Source organism: Nelumbo nucifera, chromosome 3 (assembly GCF_055504915.1).
Source record: "Nelumbo nucifera cultivar China Antique chromosome 3, China Antique-T2T, whole genome shotgun sequence".
NCBI lineage: Eukaryota > Viridiplantae > Streptophyta > Magnoliopsida > Proteales > Nelumbonaceae > Nelumbo > Nelumbo nucifera.
In genome coordinates, this window is record NC_142651.1 from 76,530,598 (window position 1) to 76,544,919 (window position 14,322).

Here is a 14,322-nt window from a genome sequence, read left to right on the forward strand (position 1 = left end):
AGACATTGCTATGGTTTTCTGTATATTCTAAAATCCATCTTGGATAGTTGCTGCAACCTTCCTATCTCAGCTAAGATGCAAGGGGAAATGATATCAATTTTAGCCTTTACAAGGGAAAAGTTCTGTTGATTATTAATGTTGCATCACAATGGTATAACTTAGTTTCTCCTTTGCTAATTTCATAATTTATTGCTTGGATTTGACTTCATTAACCATATATTCATCCTTGATAACCAATAATATATCATTTCACAAGCCGGAAAACATAGTTTACTGGAATCAAGATGTAAATGAAAAGAGCTTTGTTTAAATTAGTTTATGTGGAAGTGGGAAATAAAGAAAACTAGATGACACTTAATGTGTAGTTTTGACATATTCCATAATTAACCAAGGACTGTTAACAACAAGAACCTATTAGACACATTCTAAAAGTTTGGGATACTATTAGGGGACTGACTTGACACAACCCTAAAGTTCAGGGCACTAATCAGGAATTTTCCCTTACAAATAAGATTCAAATTGGAAAGAGAGTAAATATAAATATGTACAATGCAAATACAGGTTTAGAAATACAAAATACAAGTCTTTGTGCTGTACATATTTGTAATTGCACTCATTTAGTACAAATACAAATATATAGAATGCAAAACCTTGTATTTTTTATTATTTTGTATGTATTTGTAGTGTATCAAATAAGAGTACAAATCTTAATTACAAATGGATGCAAAATTCATATCCGTTCAGATTTAAACTGCAAACCAAATGAAAATTCAAGTACATTATGATAAAAGAGAACAATACAGGAATATGACAAGTAGGGAGTGATGGAACTGTCCACATGACAAATGGCAAATCCATTGGGTCCCAAGCCTTCAGGAAGACCGGTGAATCCACAGTCCCACACCCCCACGTTTTAACAATGTCAACCAATCCAGCTTGTAACTGAGAAATTCCAATTAAAGAGAGCTTCCTATTTGCACATGCTGCAGACAGGGAAACAAATTGTTGTACTTGGAGAATACATGCCTCAGCTCTTACCGGCTAAGGAATTAGACAAGAACAATTGCTTTTAACTTGGAGGCAATAAGAGCTGAACATGGACGACTTAAAACTGTCTGAGACTTTTCATGTGATCTGCACTAGCTTATGTGAGAAGCTTCAGTAATCGATACAAAGTATAAGTAATAGCAGAATGATATTTTAAGTGATTCTAGTAAGATATCGTGCCCAGTATGATCAAAATCTTAAATTCTGAACTGCCTAACCTAAGTACATATATAACAGACTTTTACAACTTGGCCTCAGATACAATTGGGCCACAAGCAGGGATCCAGCCATAACCCATTACAACCAAATACATTGTTGTTTCCAAGTAAATGATGTATCATCAATTGGTAAAACTCAGAAACAGACCAAAATTGCATGAAAAGTTACAATGCTCGGAAGAAGTGATTTGCATGCAAAATTTGAGGGAAAGTAATGAAGGATAAAGTGAAGGTTTCTAAAACCTCTTCAGTAATAATAGCTGCATGTTGTCATCTAAAATTACAGCAATGAGCCCGGCCCCTTGCCAACTTGTCCCATAAACAGAGCATCTGCCTTGGGGACTGATAATGTGCAGTATAGTAATTTTCCATACACCCATATTGACAAAACTTCCAATTATGGGAGTATTGGACAAAGTTTGTAGTGTTGAACTGCTCAACCCACATTCCCATGCTCACATCCTCCATCTTAAATAGCTGCAAAATGAAATAAAGGATTATCTGGTCATTTGACTACCAGGTTGAAAGGATGATAGATGCAAAAGAAGAATACAAGAAAACAATAGATTTCTCGCTTGGACAAACCCTTAGGCTATGATTGGCATGTTGAGCAATGATAAATTTGGCAATGTCAACCGAAATAATGTATCCAGGTCCGTTGGCATAAGGAGGGTATATTTCTTCTGGCCATTCCTGTCACATTAAAGAATGCATCAGATAAAGTATTCCACCTAAATCTAATGAAGATCCTCTTTGCTCAGAAAGCTTTGCTGAGTAGTAGAAATAATGTCTCGAGACAAATAATATCGTTGATAAATTCTCAAATTAGCAATTTAAACTAAGATGTCCTGTTGTGCAATTTGTTAACAAATGGATCTTGACAACATACCTCATATGTGACTGCCCATTTTCCACTTCTGAGGGGCCTGTGCAAGAGGTTGAGATTACCCATATACAGAGACCTCTTGGGAGAGATGCCCTTAATTTCTTTCAATACAGTATCCACCCTAACAAAGGTGTCATCATCACATTTCATGATATATGCAGCACTTAAGTTGTGAACCTGCAGGAAATTGATTATATTATTTCTTTTTTTGATCAGGAAATTGATTATATTATTTATGGTAGGGAGAAATTTTCAAAAGGGAGGACAGGTGGTATGGAACCCAATACTTTGAAGGTCGCTTCTAGATAGAGAAACAGAAGAGTAATAATTTGTTCTCTAAGCTAGAGATAATGAGGATCAGCTTGGATTCAGATAATGCTAGGTGAAATCTTTTATTTTTATGATTCCATTATCAGAAATCAGGTTGGAGTGGTTCCTTTGAGAGCCATTTGAGGTGATCCTCTACCTCCTAGATGGGGGCTTTCACACGGTTACTATCTTTGCACAGCGTTTTGACCATCAGCCATCTAAAACTGAGAGGATACCATTTGATAAGCTGTGTTTCATGTGCAGCAGATTTACAGTGGAATCTTTCTTTCTTTTTTTTTTTTTGGGTGATTCCATGATCAGAAATCAGGCTGGAGCAGTTCCTTTGAGAGGCATTTGAGGTAATCCTTTACCTCCTGGATGGAGGCTTTCACATGGTTACTATCTTTGCATAGTGTACAACCTGCATTTCATGTGCAAGAGGTAGAAAGAGGATGCCATGTGTATTTTTTTTATCAATAACTGTAACTTTCATTTAAATTAGAAGGATGGAATAGTACAATGAGCCAAAATACAAAGTGAAAGACAATGAGAGATAAAGCAACTTGTCTCTCCCCTTAGAAGCATCCTTTCCTAAAAATTATGAAGCCAGCTTGGCTAGCATATCAGCAAAGGAATCAGCACTATGCTTACACCAGCTGAAGGATACTTTCATGTCCTTTGTTAGCCATCTGAATTTTTTTCTTCTCATTGTTGTAGATCCACATTTTCATTTCATCACTATGAAGCCAGCTTACAAGCAGCTGTGAATCCACTTCCACTATTAGCTTCCTAATGTTCAAAGACCTTGCCCTTTGAACTCCTTCCATTGCCAAAACCTCTGCTCTGAGAGGGTCTCCCTCCCCCACTAGGCCTGATGGTCCTGGGTTTCCCATGCTATTACCATCGAAGTTTGATAGATCCTGTTTCTGGTGGATACCAAGGATGAGTAGTAAGACATGTATGGGGCAGAAACCTCCACTTCCATTTTCTAAGAATGTCATCTGTAGTAACATTAGAAAAGACTTCTAGAGACTTTATCCAATGAGCCACCCTAATCATTATTGTTTCAATCAAGCCTTCCTTGCTTCTTTCCTTCTCCAAGAATATTCTTGAGTTTCTTTCTTCCCATATTGTCCATAAAATTGCCACTTTAGTGCATCTCCATATTAGTCTTCCCCTCTTATTTGGCTACCGGAAGAATGTAGGAGTGAAAAAGGCTTTGCACATCAACTGGAGGATTCCACCTACATCCAAACAGAGAGAGAAACCATTCCCAAATATATGCAGTAAAAGTACAAGAGATAAGTAAATGGTAACAGTTTTTTTTATCAAAAAAAAAAAACTGTTATCACTGTAAAATCCCTATTCAATTCTAGGTTAAAGTAGAGAAGAAGAGAAAGAAGAAGAAGAGAAGGAGGAGAAGAAGGGTTCGGCCAGATTAGGAAAAATCAGTCCACCTCTATCCGATCCACTTGTATTTATCTCCAATAACATAGTTACAAGAAAGACCATATTGTCCCTCATAAGTGATGGGACACATAACTTAAACTTAAATAAAATAGACCTTTCACTCTCAAATAGAAACCCAAATGATCAAAATACCCCTGATTTGTGTTTCTAACACTCCCCCTCAAGCTGGAGAGTATATGTCATATAGTCCCAGCTTGTCACAAATATAATCTACTCTGCCCCGAGACAATCCCTTTGTAAAGAGATCTGCCCACTGATTTCCTGAGCTCACATGAGATGTGGTTATCATTCCACTTATCACTTTCTCTCTCACAAAGTGACAATCGACCTCAATATGCTTGGTTCTCTCATGGAAGACTGGGTTGGAAGAGATGTGAACAGCAGCTTGGTTATCACAGTATAGTCTCATGGGTTTGTCAACCAAGAGCCCCATCTCTTGTAGCAAGTTCTTCAACCATACTAGTTCACATGTGGTATGAGCCATAGCTCTGTACTCAGCTTCTGCACTACTCCTTGCCACCACTGTTTGTTTCTTGCTCTTCCAAGTTACAAGATTGCCACCAAGGAAGGTACAATACCTTGTAGTTGATCTCTTGTCTGATATAGAACCAACCCAATCAGCATTTGTATACCCTACTATTTCAAGAGTCCCTCCACTTTGGTATAGCAAACCACGACCTAGAGCACCCTTCAGGTACCTAACAATCCTTAGAACTGCTTCCCAATGAGGAATCCGATGATGTTGCATAAACTGACTCACCATACTCACAGCAAATGATATATCTAGTCGGGTAATAGTCAGATAATTCAACTTTCCCACCAACCTCCTGTATCTTCCAGGATCATCAAACTCTTCACCTGCATCAACACTCAACTTGACATTAAGTTCCATAGGAGTCTCTGCTGGTTTAGCACCTAACAGTCATGTTTCTTCAAGTAGGTCAAGAACATATTTTCTTTGACATAAGTTAATTCCATGCCTTGACCTTGCAACTTCTATTCCCAGGAAGTACTTCAGTTTACCCAAATCTTTCGTATTGAAGTGGTCCTGTAGGAATTTCTTCAACCTGTCAATCCCGTTACTGTCACTCCCAGTTATGACAATATCATCCACATACACCACTAGCAAGATTTTCCCATCTTTTGAGTCATGGCTGAACACAAAATGGTCTACCTGACACTGTTTCATCCCAAAGTCTTTCACTACACTGAACCTGCCAAACCATGCGCGTGGAGATTGTTTCAGTCCATAAATTGCCTTTTTGAGTCTACAAACCTTACCATCCTCCCCCTGAGCAACAAACCCTGGCGGTTGCTCCATATACACTTCCTTAATGAGATCACCATGTAGGAAAGCATTTTTTATGTCAAGTTGCACAAGAGGCCAATCATACATAGCAACTAATGAAATCAACACCCGAACTGGACCAATTTTAGTCACAGGAGAAAATGTCTCCATATAGTCCACACCATACAACTGGGAATAGCCCTTGGCCACTAACCTAACCTTTAATCGCTCCACACTGCCATCTAGAAGATACTTCACTATGTAGACCCACTTACACCCAACAGCATGCTTACCAGGAGGAAGAGTAGTGAGTTCCCACGTGTGGTTGTATTGTAGAGCAGAGATTTCCTCTTCCATGGCTTGCCGCCACCTTGGGGAGGTAAGGGCTTCCTGGACAGTCTTGGGAATGGAAACAAATGATAGCAATGATATAAAGTTGCGATGAGAAGCAGAAAAGTGAGCAGCTGAAACATGGTATGAAATAGGATGAGAAGTACAAGTGCGTTTACCTTTCCGCAGGGCAATAAGAAGATTAAGGTCTATGGGAGAAGAAGCAATGACAGGATCTGTCGACGAGGGCTGGATTGGAGGAGGGGTCGGTGCTCTTCTGTGAGTATACACTTGTTTGATTGGTAGCCTCTCAGTAGTAACTGGCATGGGAGGTGAATCTGCAACTGGAATGGGAACCACGGGAAGGGGATCCGCAACAGGGACGGGAAGAAGAACTACGAAGGAAGGAGAAGAAACCACAGTATCTGAGAAAAAAGGAACTGATTCAAAAAATGTGACATCGAAGCACACAAATGACTTATGGAAGTTAGGGTTATAGCACTTATACCCTTTCTGAGTCCTTGAGTAGCCAAGGAAGATACACTTAGTAGCTCGTGCATCTAACTTGTTTAAACCAGGCCCCAAGTTTTGAACAAAACAAACACATCCAAAGACTCTTGGGGTCAGAGGAAATGGAGACAAGGTGGGAAACAACACCGGGGATTGACTTTCAATGATGGACATGGGCATCCGATTGATGAGAAAACAGGATGTGAGGACGGCATCACTCCAAAAATGCTTTGGGACATTCATATTAAGCATCAAAGACCAAGCAGTTTCAAGAAGATGTCGATTTTTCCGTTCAGTTACACCGTTTTGTTGTGGGGTGTAGGCACAAGAAGTTTGATGAATTATCCCATGGTGCTCTAAGTATTGCTGAAATGGTATTGAGGTGTACTCTTTGGCATTATCGGAGCGAAGAATTTTAATATGAACACCAAATTGGGTATGTATTTCAGCATAAAATTTTTGAAAAATAGAAAACAATTCACATGCTGGTCTGAGGTTACTCTTGATAATGCCTTCAAAACTAATCCACCCCAATGCTCCCAATCCACTGAAAACAAAAATCTATCTAGCCTAGAGCAAATAAGGTTAACTTGGAGGTTTGACCAAGTAAAATTGTGATGGGCTAAAGGCAAATCATTGAGTTCAAAGGAATTTATGAAGAGATTAAACTTCCTCATACTGGTTGTGATCCTTTGCCTTGGATTATTTGTTTCCTCTGAGAATCTAACAACATTGAAATCACCCCCAATACACCACGGCCCCTCCCACAAGTCTCTAATAGCACTAAATTCTCCCCACAATTCATTCCTCTCTCTATAACTATTTGGTCTGTATATATTGGTTAGAACCTCTTCAAATATGTCCTCAATCTGTTTAAACTTAATGAAAACTGAAAAGTTAACAATCAATTACTCCTTCCAATACTTCACTCCTCCATAAAGTAATAATGATGCCCGAGGCCCCCCAAGAGGGAGTCATCGCCCAATTTATACCCTTGGACTTCCATAGATTTCTTACCCATCTGATATCAAAGTTTGCCAATTTGGACTCCTGCAACAAGACCACATCAGGCTTTTCTTTCCTGAACACCTCCTTTATCACAGCTCTTTTCCTTGCACTATCCAGTCCATGTACATTCCAGCTTATTATCCTCCTCATTATAACTTTTTAAAGCCTCCCCTTTTTGCTGACCCCTGTTTTAATTCTCACTTCTTTTCTCCCCTCTTCTTCTTTCCCCTCTACCACTAAATTTCTTATCCCCTTCAACATCTAATCTTAGTCTTTTAGCCTCGTTTAATTTCGTCTTCCTTCTTCTTTCCCCTTCTTCAATCTTTCTAAGGTATGCTTCAGTTCATTAGGATACTTGATCTTGCAGCCTAAATTTCCAATAAAGCCAGCAATTGAGTCTTCGGCTACTTCAATATCTTTCTCACCTGCCCTCTTTCTAATCGACTCCTCCCCCCCCCCCATCATTTTTTTCTCACTCCTGATTCTGCCATGGTTTTTGAACCGTCGTTGACCTGGACGGCCAGACCGGTTGGCCTGGAAATCATTCAAGCAGCCAGTTCCATTTCACCCCTGACCCAGTCTTTTGCCAGAAAACCACCGACTTGGTCAGCAACCCACTGACCAGGTAGTCAAACCGTCGACCTGTTCAACCCAAACAAAAGTTTTTGACCTTTAGTTTTAATTATTTTTTTAATTGCAAAGGACCATCCTTTTGGACCGGACAGTCAAACCACTGACCCGGAAACTGGTGGCCAAAGCGGTTCCAGTTCCGGGTCAGTTTTTAAAACATTGGATTCTGCTAAGGCTATTTCAGACCTCTCTCATCTTTTCCAGTTCTTTTTTAAATCCTCAAAAAAGTCACTAATTACTCCGAATTTTCTCTCCTCTCTCCCTCTCCTCTTCCTCTACTCCCTTCCCCTCAAGAATTAGGTATTCCCCTTCAGCCACCCAAATTGGATCTGAGATTTCAATGGCTCTTGAATAACAGGAGAAGAAGACACTGGAACACCTATTTCAGGCACAAAAGAAGGATCAGTACTAAAAACTGAATTGACTCCAACACCTGATTCTGGAGATGGATGGTCTAACACTGTTAGCATTTCGTTCTTTGTTTTCCAGTCCAGCTTAGAGCTAGGTGCAGCATCTTCCACTAGAGGTATCACTGAGTTGGGTTGAACTGCCATGGCACTGTAACTACATGGACTGCTTTCAAGCATCTTTTGCTCATCCCTTACCAATGCATAGCTACTAGGCTTTTGATGATCAGAGTTACCCTCTTCCCAGACCCCTTGCAGATGTTGAAATTTGGGATTTGAATTCCCCTCAGCCGGGATTTCAGTTTTCTCCTCTGTTTGTGTCCTCTGCACTAATGTGTTGTAGTTTCCTTCCTCTTCCAGATTTTGTTGAGGGTAAGAAGATTTATCATGATCCTCCATTCCACCGAACAACAGATCAGTGTTTAAATCCATGGCATCCTCCCCATCCACCAATTTACCCTAAAAATGATGCTTCCTATGTTGGAGCCTTCCATTGACTGTATTTCTTCACTGCCGGTATCTGAAAAAGAAACCCAATCTTCGTTGCCATCCTCAGACTCCTCCGACCTTGCCCTAGCATACCTTGGATTTGGCCAATCATCCAAAGAGCTCGAGGGAGGCCTTTGTTTCCACTGCAGCGGCATCTGTGACACTAGAATGGCTCTAGCATACCTTAGATCCATGTGTCTATTTACTCTTTTTTTAATGGATTTATTAATTCATTCCAAGCAGAATTCATTTGATCCCTTTTTCATCTATTTCGGTAACAACTGTTCAGACCAAGTCAACCTGATAAAATATTTTCTTCTAGGCCTACCTTCTCTATGGTTAAAAAGGCAAAAGATGTCTGGAGAATTTGTGACCTGTAGAAACATACGGACGGAGAGAAAATAAAAGAATATTTTACAGAAGGCACTGTAATCTCAGAAACATAGTTGCTAATATATGCTCTGAGATCATGGTGTGTTTGATGGTGCACCCAGAATTTGAAGATGTCAATAGACTGTCATTAGGTGCTGTTTTCTGGAACACTTTAGATTTGGTTTCTGATGGTGCATGATTGCTTTGTATTTCGTACTTTTCAATAAGTGTTTCCATTTTCTGTTTTAGGTGAAACCCCTATAACTTCAACTTTAATATCCTTTTTCTATTAAATAAATTATTTTCTCTTACTATCAAATCAAACAAACTCAGGATGGAAGATAATAATGTTTACATGCATTAGATAACCATCACCACATGACTGATTCAATAAAAGAGAGTTAGCAAAGGGACTGAACATGAACTTACCCCATACTCACAGATGGCAAGTGTTTTAAGAACCACGAGTTCATAACGATCCATAAATGGCAGAATTACAATGTCACCAAAGTAAGCTGCTTCTTTCTTTAGTGCTGCATTCACCTCCTTTCTTGGATTCTACAGTTTGATGTTATAGATGAGTAGAAATTTATTGATGTGTACCAAAATAATCAAATGCAAATAGAATCACATTACAATTCCACCATCATAAATGGCAGAAACACAGCAAAGAATTTGCTATTTTCCTGATTCTTTGCAGCTTTATATTGGACCCAAACTGCATATCCTGGTAAATTAGCAGAACGCATTTCCATTTTCATCATAAAAACTATTTTCCCACACATATAGATCAAACACATAGATAAATAAAGCTTACCAATGCCACAAAGAAACGGGCAACCACATTTGAAGACTTAAATTCAGGAAACTGCATCCAGGTTTTTCTAACTGCCATGCGCTCTGCAAAATGATTTGTAGCAGAGAGAATCCCAATAAAAAGTTGAACTGGACTTTTTGGCAAAGGAGAAGCCTTCCATTTCTCCGACATTTCCAATACTCGCTGAAGTGAGAAACTTGGATGTGAGGTAGGAAGAGAGGTTGCATATACTGCATGCACATCTACATCACCTTTAATTACCAATCCTGTTGCATCTTCAAGAGTAAAACCCTAAAAGAAAGAGACATACCTTGGTCAGAACTCAGAACTGCATTTTCAAGTCCAGAATACAAGAAATGACAAAGGTTATGAAACATGTAGAGAAAAAAGTTTCCATGTAAATATACATTAGAAAAACATATTCAATGTTACTAATATAGAGCAAATTTCAAGAAGAGGTGAAAATGATATAAAAGAGAGAACACCCACAGCATAATGGGAGGATGAAAACAAGTCATCCTCAATAACCATGTTGTATGTGTCAAATTATGATGATGGATACAGGGTCTTTCCATGCTCAATAACCACAGCACAATCTGCTGATCTACCATTTGCTCAATCCTATCCAGCAAGGTCTCTTAGCTCATGATTCATATTGACTATCTGATTTTCACACCTTTTCTGGATCTTGCCATGTATTCTTTTCATCATCATAATGTGGTAGATTATGTTCAAGATAATCTGATTGATCAATTTATTTCCTGGGATATCACCTAGGTAGGAGACAATAATTAACCAGCATGGAATCACTTGCATGCTTCCACACCAGTAATAGTCCTCATACAAGTGCCTTTAGATGATTTAGTTACATACCGTCCGATAAGGGAAAGAAGTCACATGTCGACCACCAACATTGATATGGTATCCTTCCACACCAGCTCGCAGTGTCAGGACAAACAGTCTTTCCTCTGCAAAAGGAAATGGCCACATCATTTCTGGCTTTTGGGCACGCCCTATGAATCGTTTGAACCATGAGGTTGACTTGGACTCTTTTGGATCTACAATATCATTCCGCATCCATCTTTCACATCTCCCGAACCCATCAACTGTCCAATAGAAGTTGAGAAATACGGACAACACAAAAAAGCCGAGAATGTGAGATTGAATTCTTTCAATAGGTAAAAAAGAAAATACAGAACTTTGTTGGCTGTGAAGCAGGAAATAGTAACAACATGAATAATGAATTCCATTTCTAAATGTTACAGAAATTGCCACTCCTTTACACCATGCCATATGTATGAAACATTGACCATTTGGTCAGGTGCATTCATCGGGGAATTAGAATGCAAGGGAGGTGGAATCATTCTCTTCTGTTTGTATTTGTACTACAATTAATGGAAGGGTTGCAGTGAACGCCTCTCCAAGGGTCACTTGTACTGAGTTGATTTTTGATAACAAAGATTAATTATTTATCAAAAAAAATACAAGAGATGGAAAAACAAGGGCCACATAAATGGATGCAAGAACAACCATGGAAGATTGCAAGATAGTCTAGAATGAAATGTAAGTTTATAGGAAAAGAAAATTGGTTAAACCTTTACTTGATCACACATGGGACTCAAGAGTCCAGGCAAGCTTCAGCTTAAAAACGATAAGTGATTCATTTCTAATTGTATCTCTATTAAGGAAACTACGAACATAGAGCCTTACACCAAACCTACACTTAGAAAATTGTCTAGCATCCATGTTCCTGGGAGTGAACATCAAATTGGCTAAAATCAAAACATATGAGCATAATATGTAAGGCAAATTCAAACTGAAAGCGAAAGCAAATAGATGTGTATTGTACCAAATGCTTCAAGTGCTTGGCAATTCAAGAATGTGAAACTCTCAATGTATTTGTCTATCGCATTACCACAAGTAGCTAGTGTGATGCTAGATGTCTTGTATTCCCAATTGTAAGAGATTGGGGCCTTTATGGAGGTGGAGGTCCAGTGGACCCAAACAAGCCCATGTGGAAAGTTCAGGGGCACACCTCTGACCAGAATCTTTGGCTCGCATATAAAAGGGGGTAGGTTTTACGATTTGGCCGTAATTCATTCAATTAGGTTTAAGGATCAAAGGTTGGTTTTATGACTTTGGTTGTAATTCATTCAATTAGGTTTAAGGATCAGAGGTTAGTTGTGTGATGTATATGAATAAGTTTCTGCATCTGCATTAGTGCAATATTGAGAAATATGTCCTGGGAGGAATGGTTCGGCATCACATTTTTTTCTTTTTATCATATAACCGAGACCATGTGTCCAAGCTTGTTCTTCACTAAGGTTGTGTATAGGTTTCCCTACTTTTCCCTAGCTTTTCTTTCAAACCAAACACAGCCAAGGTTTCCTTTACTTTCAAATCTTAAGTCTACCTACAAGGAAAAATAGTGCTCATTTCCTAACATTTTTTCTTTGTATCTGAACAAACTTGTTACACTATAATCTTTTCACAAAGCAACATAAAAGTTGTAAGGTTTTTGCTTGTAGGTTAGTTGCTTAACACATTAACCAGGAATAGATATATAACAGAAAAAAAGCAAGATGAGAACTTGCCTAGCATGTCATCATCATTTTTCAATGGCAATCCATCACACCTTTGAGCCGTTCCCCATTGCATCCTATAGCATGTATTGTGTTCAATCACTGGCTGATGGCTCCAGTCACCTTTCAATCGAGGATTCAAATGAAGAATCTTTGGTGGATCCTCACCATCCACAGCTTTCAGCCCTTGCAATTCAACCATGAATTGTGAAACCAAGACCTTAGGATTTCCATTTCTCAACCTTGCCAACTGAGGCACATACTCCTCATGAGCATTATGAGGCGTCCCCACCACTGTTATAGAAGAACCTGCAGCAAGCCCACAAGGAAGAAACATGACATGTTCCTCCCCACTCCCAAGTTCTACTCCAGTCATTGATACAGACAAAGGGCATGACTCAGGCTTCCCTTCAATCAGAAAACTCTGATCAGCTTCCTCTGAATTGAAATTCTCAATTTCTTTCCATGCCTTGTTACCCAATGTCCATGCCTCATCCGCCATTCTCTCCAGCACAGACAGATCCATTGTTTTATTCCTTCGCCTCATGATTTCACCCGTGATCCGACCATAGTGGTGCTGCAGAGGCTTTATAGTTGGGGACTTACTTGCTTCCTCTTCAAATGGCTCCTTCCGAGGCATTAAAGGTGCATCATGGTACTGGTTATCTTCCAATTTCCTGTGGAAAGTATCCTTGTAAACTGAACTAAAGAAGGGCTTGCTTATATCCCCATCTTCCTCGACTGCTGCAGATTTATCCAGTCCAACGAAACTGTCATCTCCGCTCAACACTATCGCAAACTCCAAGACCCGATGGAACTTGAGGGAGATAAAAAGCAAGTACAATAACGCTACAACCAACAGAGAATGATACAACTTAAATCTCTTCCCACCAAGAGGTTCTCCTTTGAATCTCCTCATCTTCAGAAATGAAGAGAGAATCTCTAGCTCCTCAAAGATATCAAAATCTCTTCAAATATTATTCTCTAACTGGCAACTGTACTCCATGGTGGTGGTGGTGGTGGCGGCGGCGGTGGGGGACGAAAATGAACTGAACCCACAAACTAAGAAACTCGAAAAAATCAGGCCCGACTGTGAAATTTCAATCTTTCAAAGCAACCATTCAAACCACTCTACCAGTAGAACTCCAAATTCAGCAAAAAGCTAAAAAGAAAAGGACCCAGGAATAGAAAAAAGCAAACAGGAAGAACCAGGTAGAAACCCTTTATAGATTCAAAAGGGTCCACCTTTACTAATCAACCGTCACTACTTCATACAGCAATGTACAAGGAAAACCAAAGCTTTACTAAAATTGACAAAGGATAAAATCTTAAATTCAAATAACAAAAGGAATAAAACGAAAATTCTCAGAAGTTAGAACCAAAACCAATTGTCTCTCCCAACCCACGACCATTTACCAATTAGAAAACCCACGACCATTAGCCAAAGAACAATTCAAATCAAAATCCCTAACCGATCCCACAGACACCTTCACCATCCCAAATCCACAAATCTGTTCAAGGGCTAGAACCAGCACTCCTTGTAAAAACACAATGATTCGAGTAAACTAGAAGAGGGGAGCAGACAAACAGAAGAAACTGAATAAAATGAACCCAGGAAACTGAGAACAGAAGAAATTGCAGTCCAGAAACGTTAAAGAGCTCTAAATTTCTATTAATGTCTTGATCATTGATTTTATCCAGAGGGAAACCCCAGAAACTCTCGCCGTGAAGATCCATGTCTGTTGCTTTCAGAAACAGAATATACACGACAAATTATTAAAATATTCCTTTTATATTTTAATTAGTTTCTACAATTTTTCTTGGGTTCCACCTCCACGCATGAGTCTAATAACGTGCTTTAAGCTTTACCTTTAATTCAAATTTTACTTTTGTCTTCAAAGGCCCGTTTGGCATCACACTAAACTAATACTTCCTAATGGAAATAAATCGTCTTTACTT

General features: G+C 39.2%; 1 protein-coding gene across 1 annotated transcript; it reads right to left on the reverse strand.

Annotated features, from left to right (window-relative positions):
* Positions 1–1,185: 1,185 nt before the first annotated feature.
* Positions 1,186–14,113, reverse strand: LOC104610221 (hydroxyproline O-galactosyltransferase GALT2-like). The gene is made up of 7 exons (XM_010276733.3): positions 12,376–14,113; positions 10,655–10,887; positions 9,782–10,072; positions 9,394–9,522; positions 2,155–2,328; positions 1,851–1,958; positions 1,186–1,742 (listed from the first exon to the last, which is right to left on the reverse strand). Exons 1-7 carry the CDS (start codon positions 13,280–13,282, stop codon positions 1,536–1,538), a joined length of 2,049 nt encoding a protein of 682 aa, XP_010275035.1. The 5' UTR covers positions 13,283–14,113; the 3' UTR covers positions 1,186–1,535.
* Between the last annotated feature and the right edge of the window lie 209 nt (positions 14,114–14,322).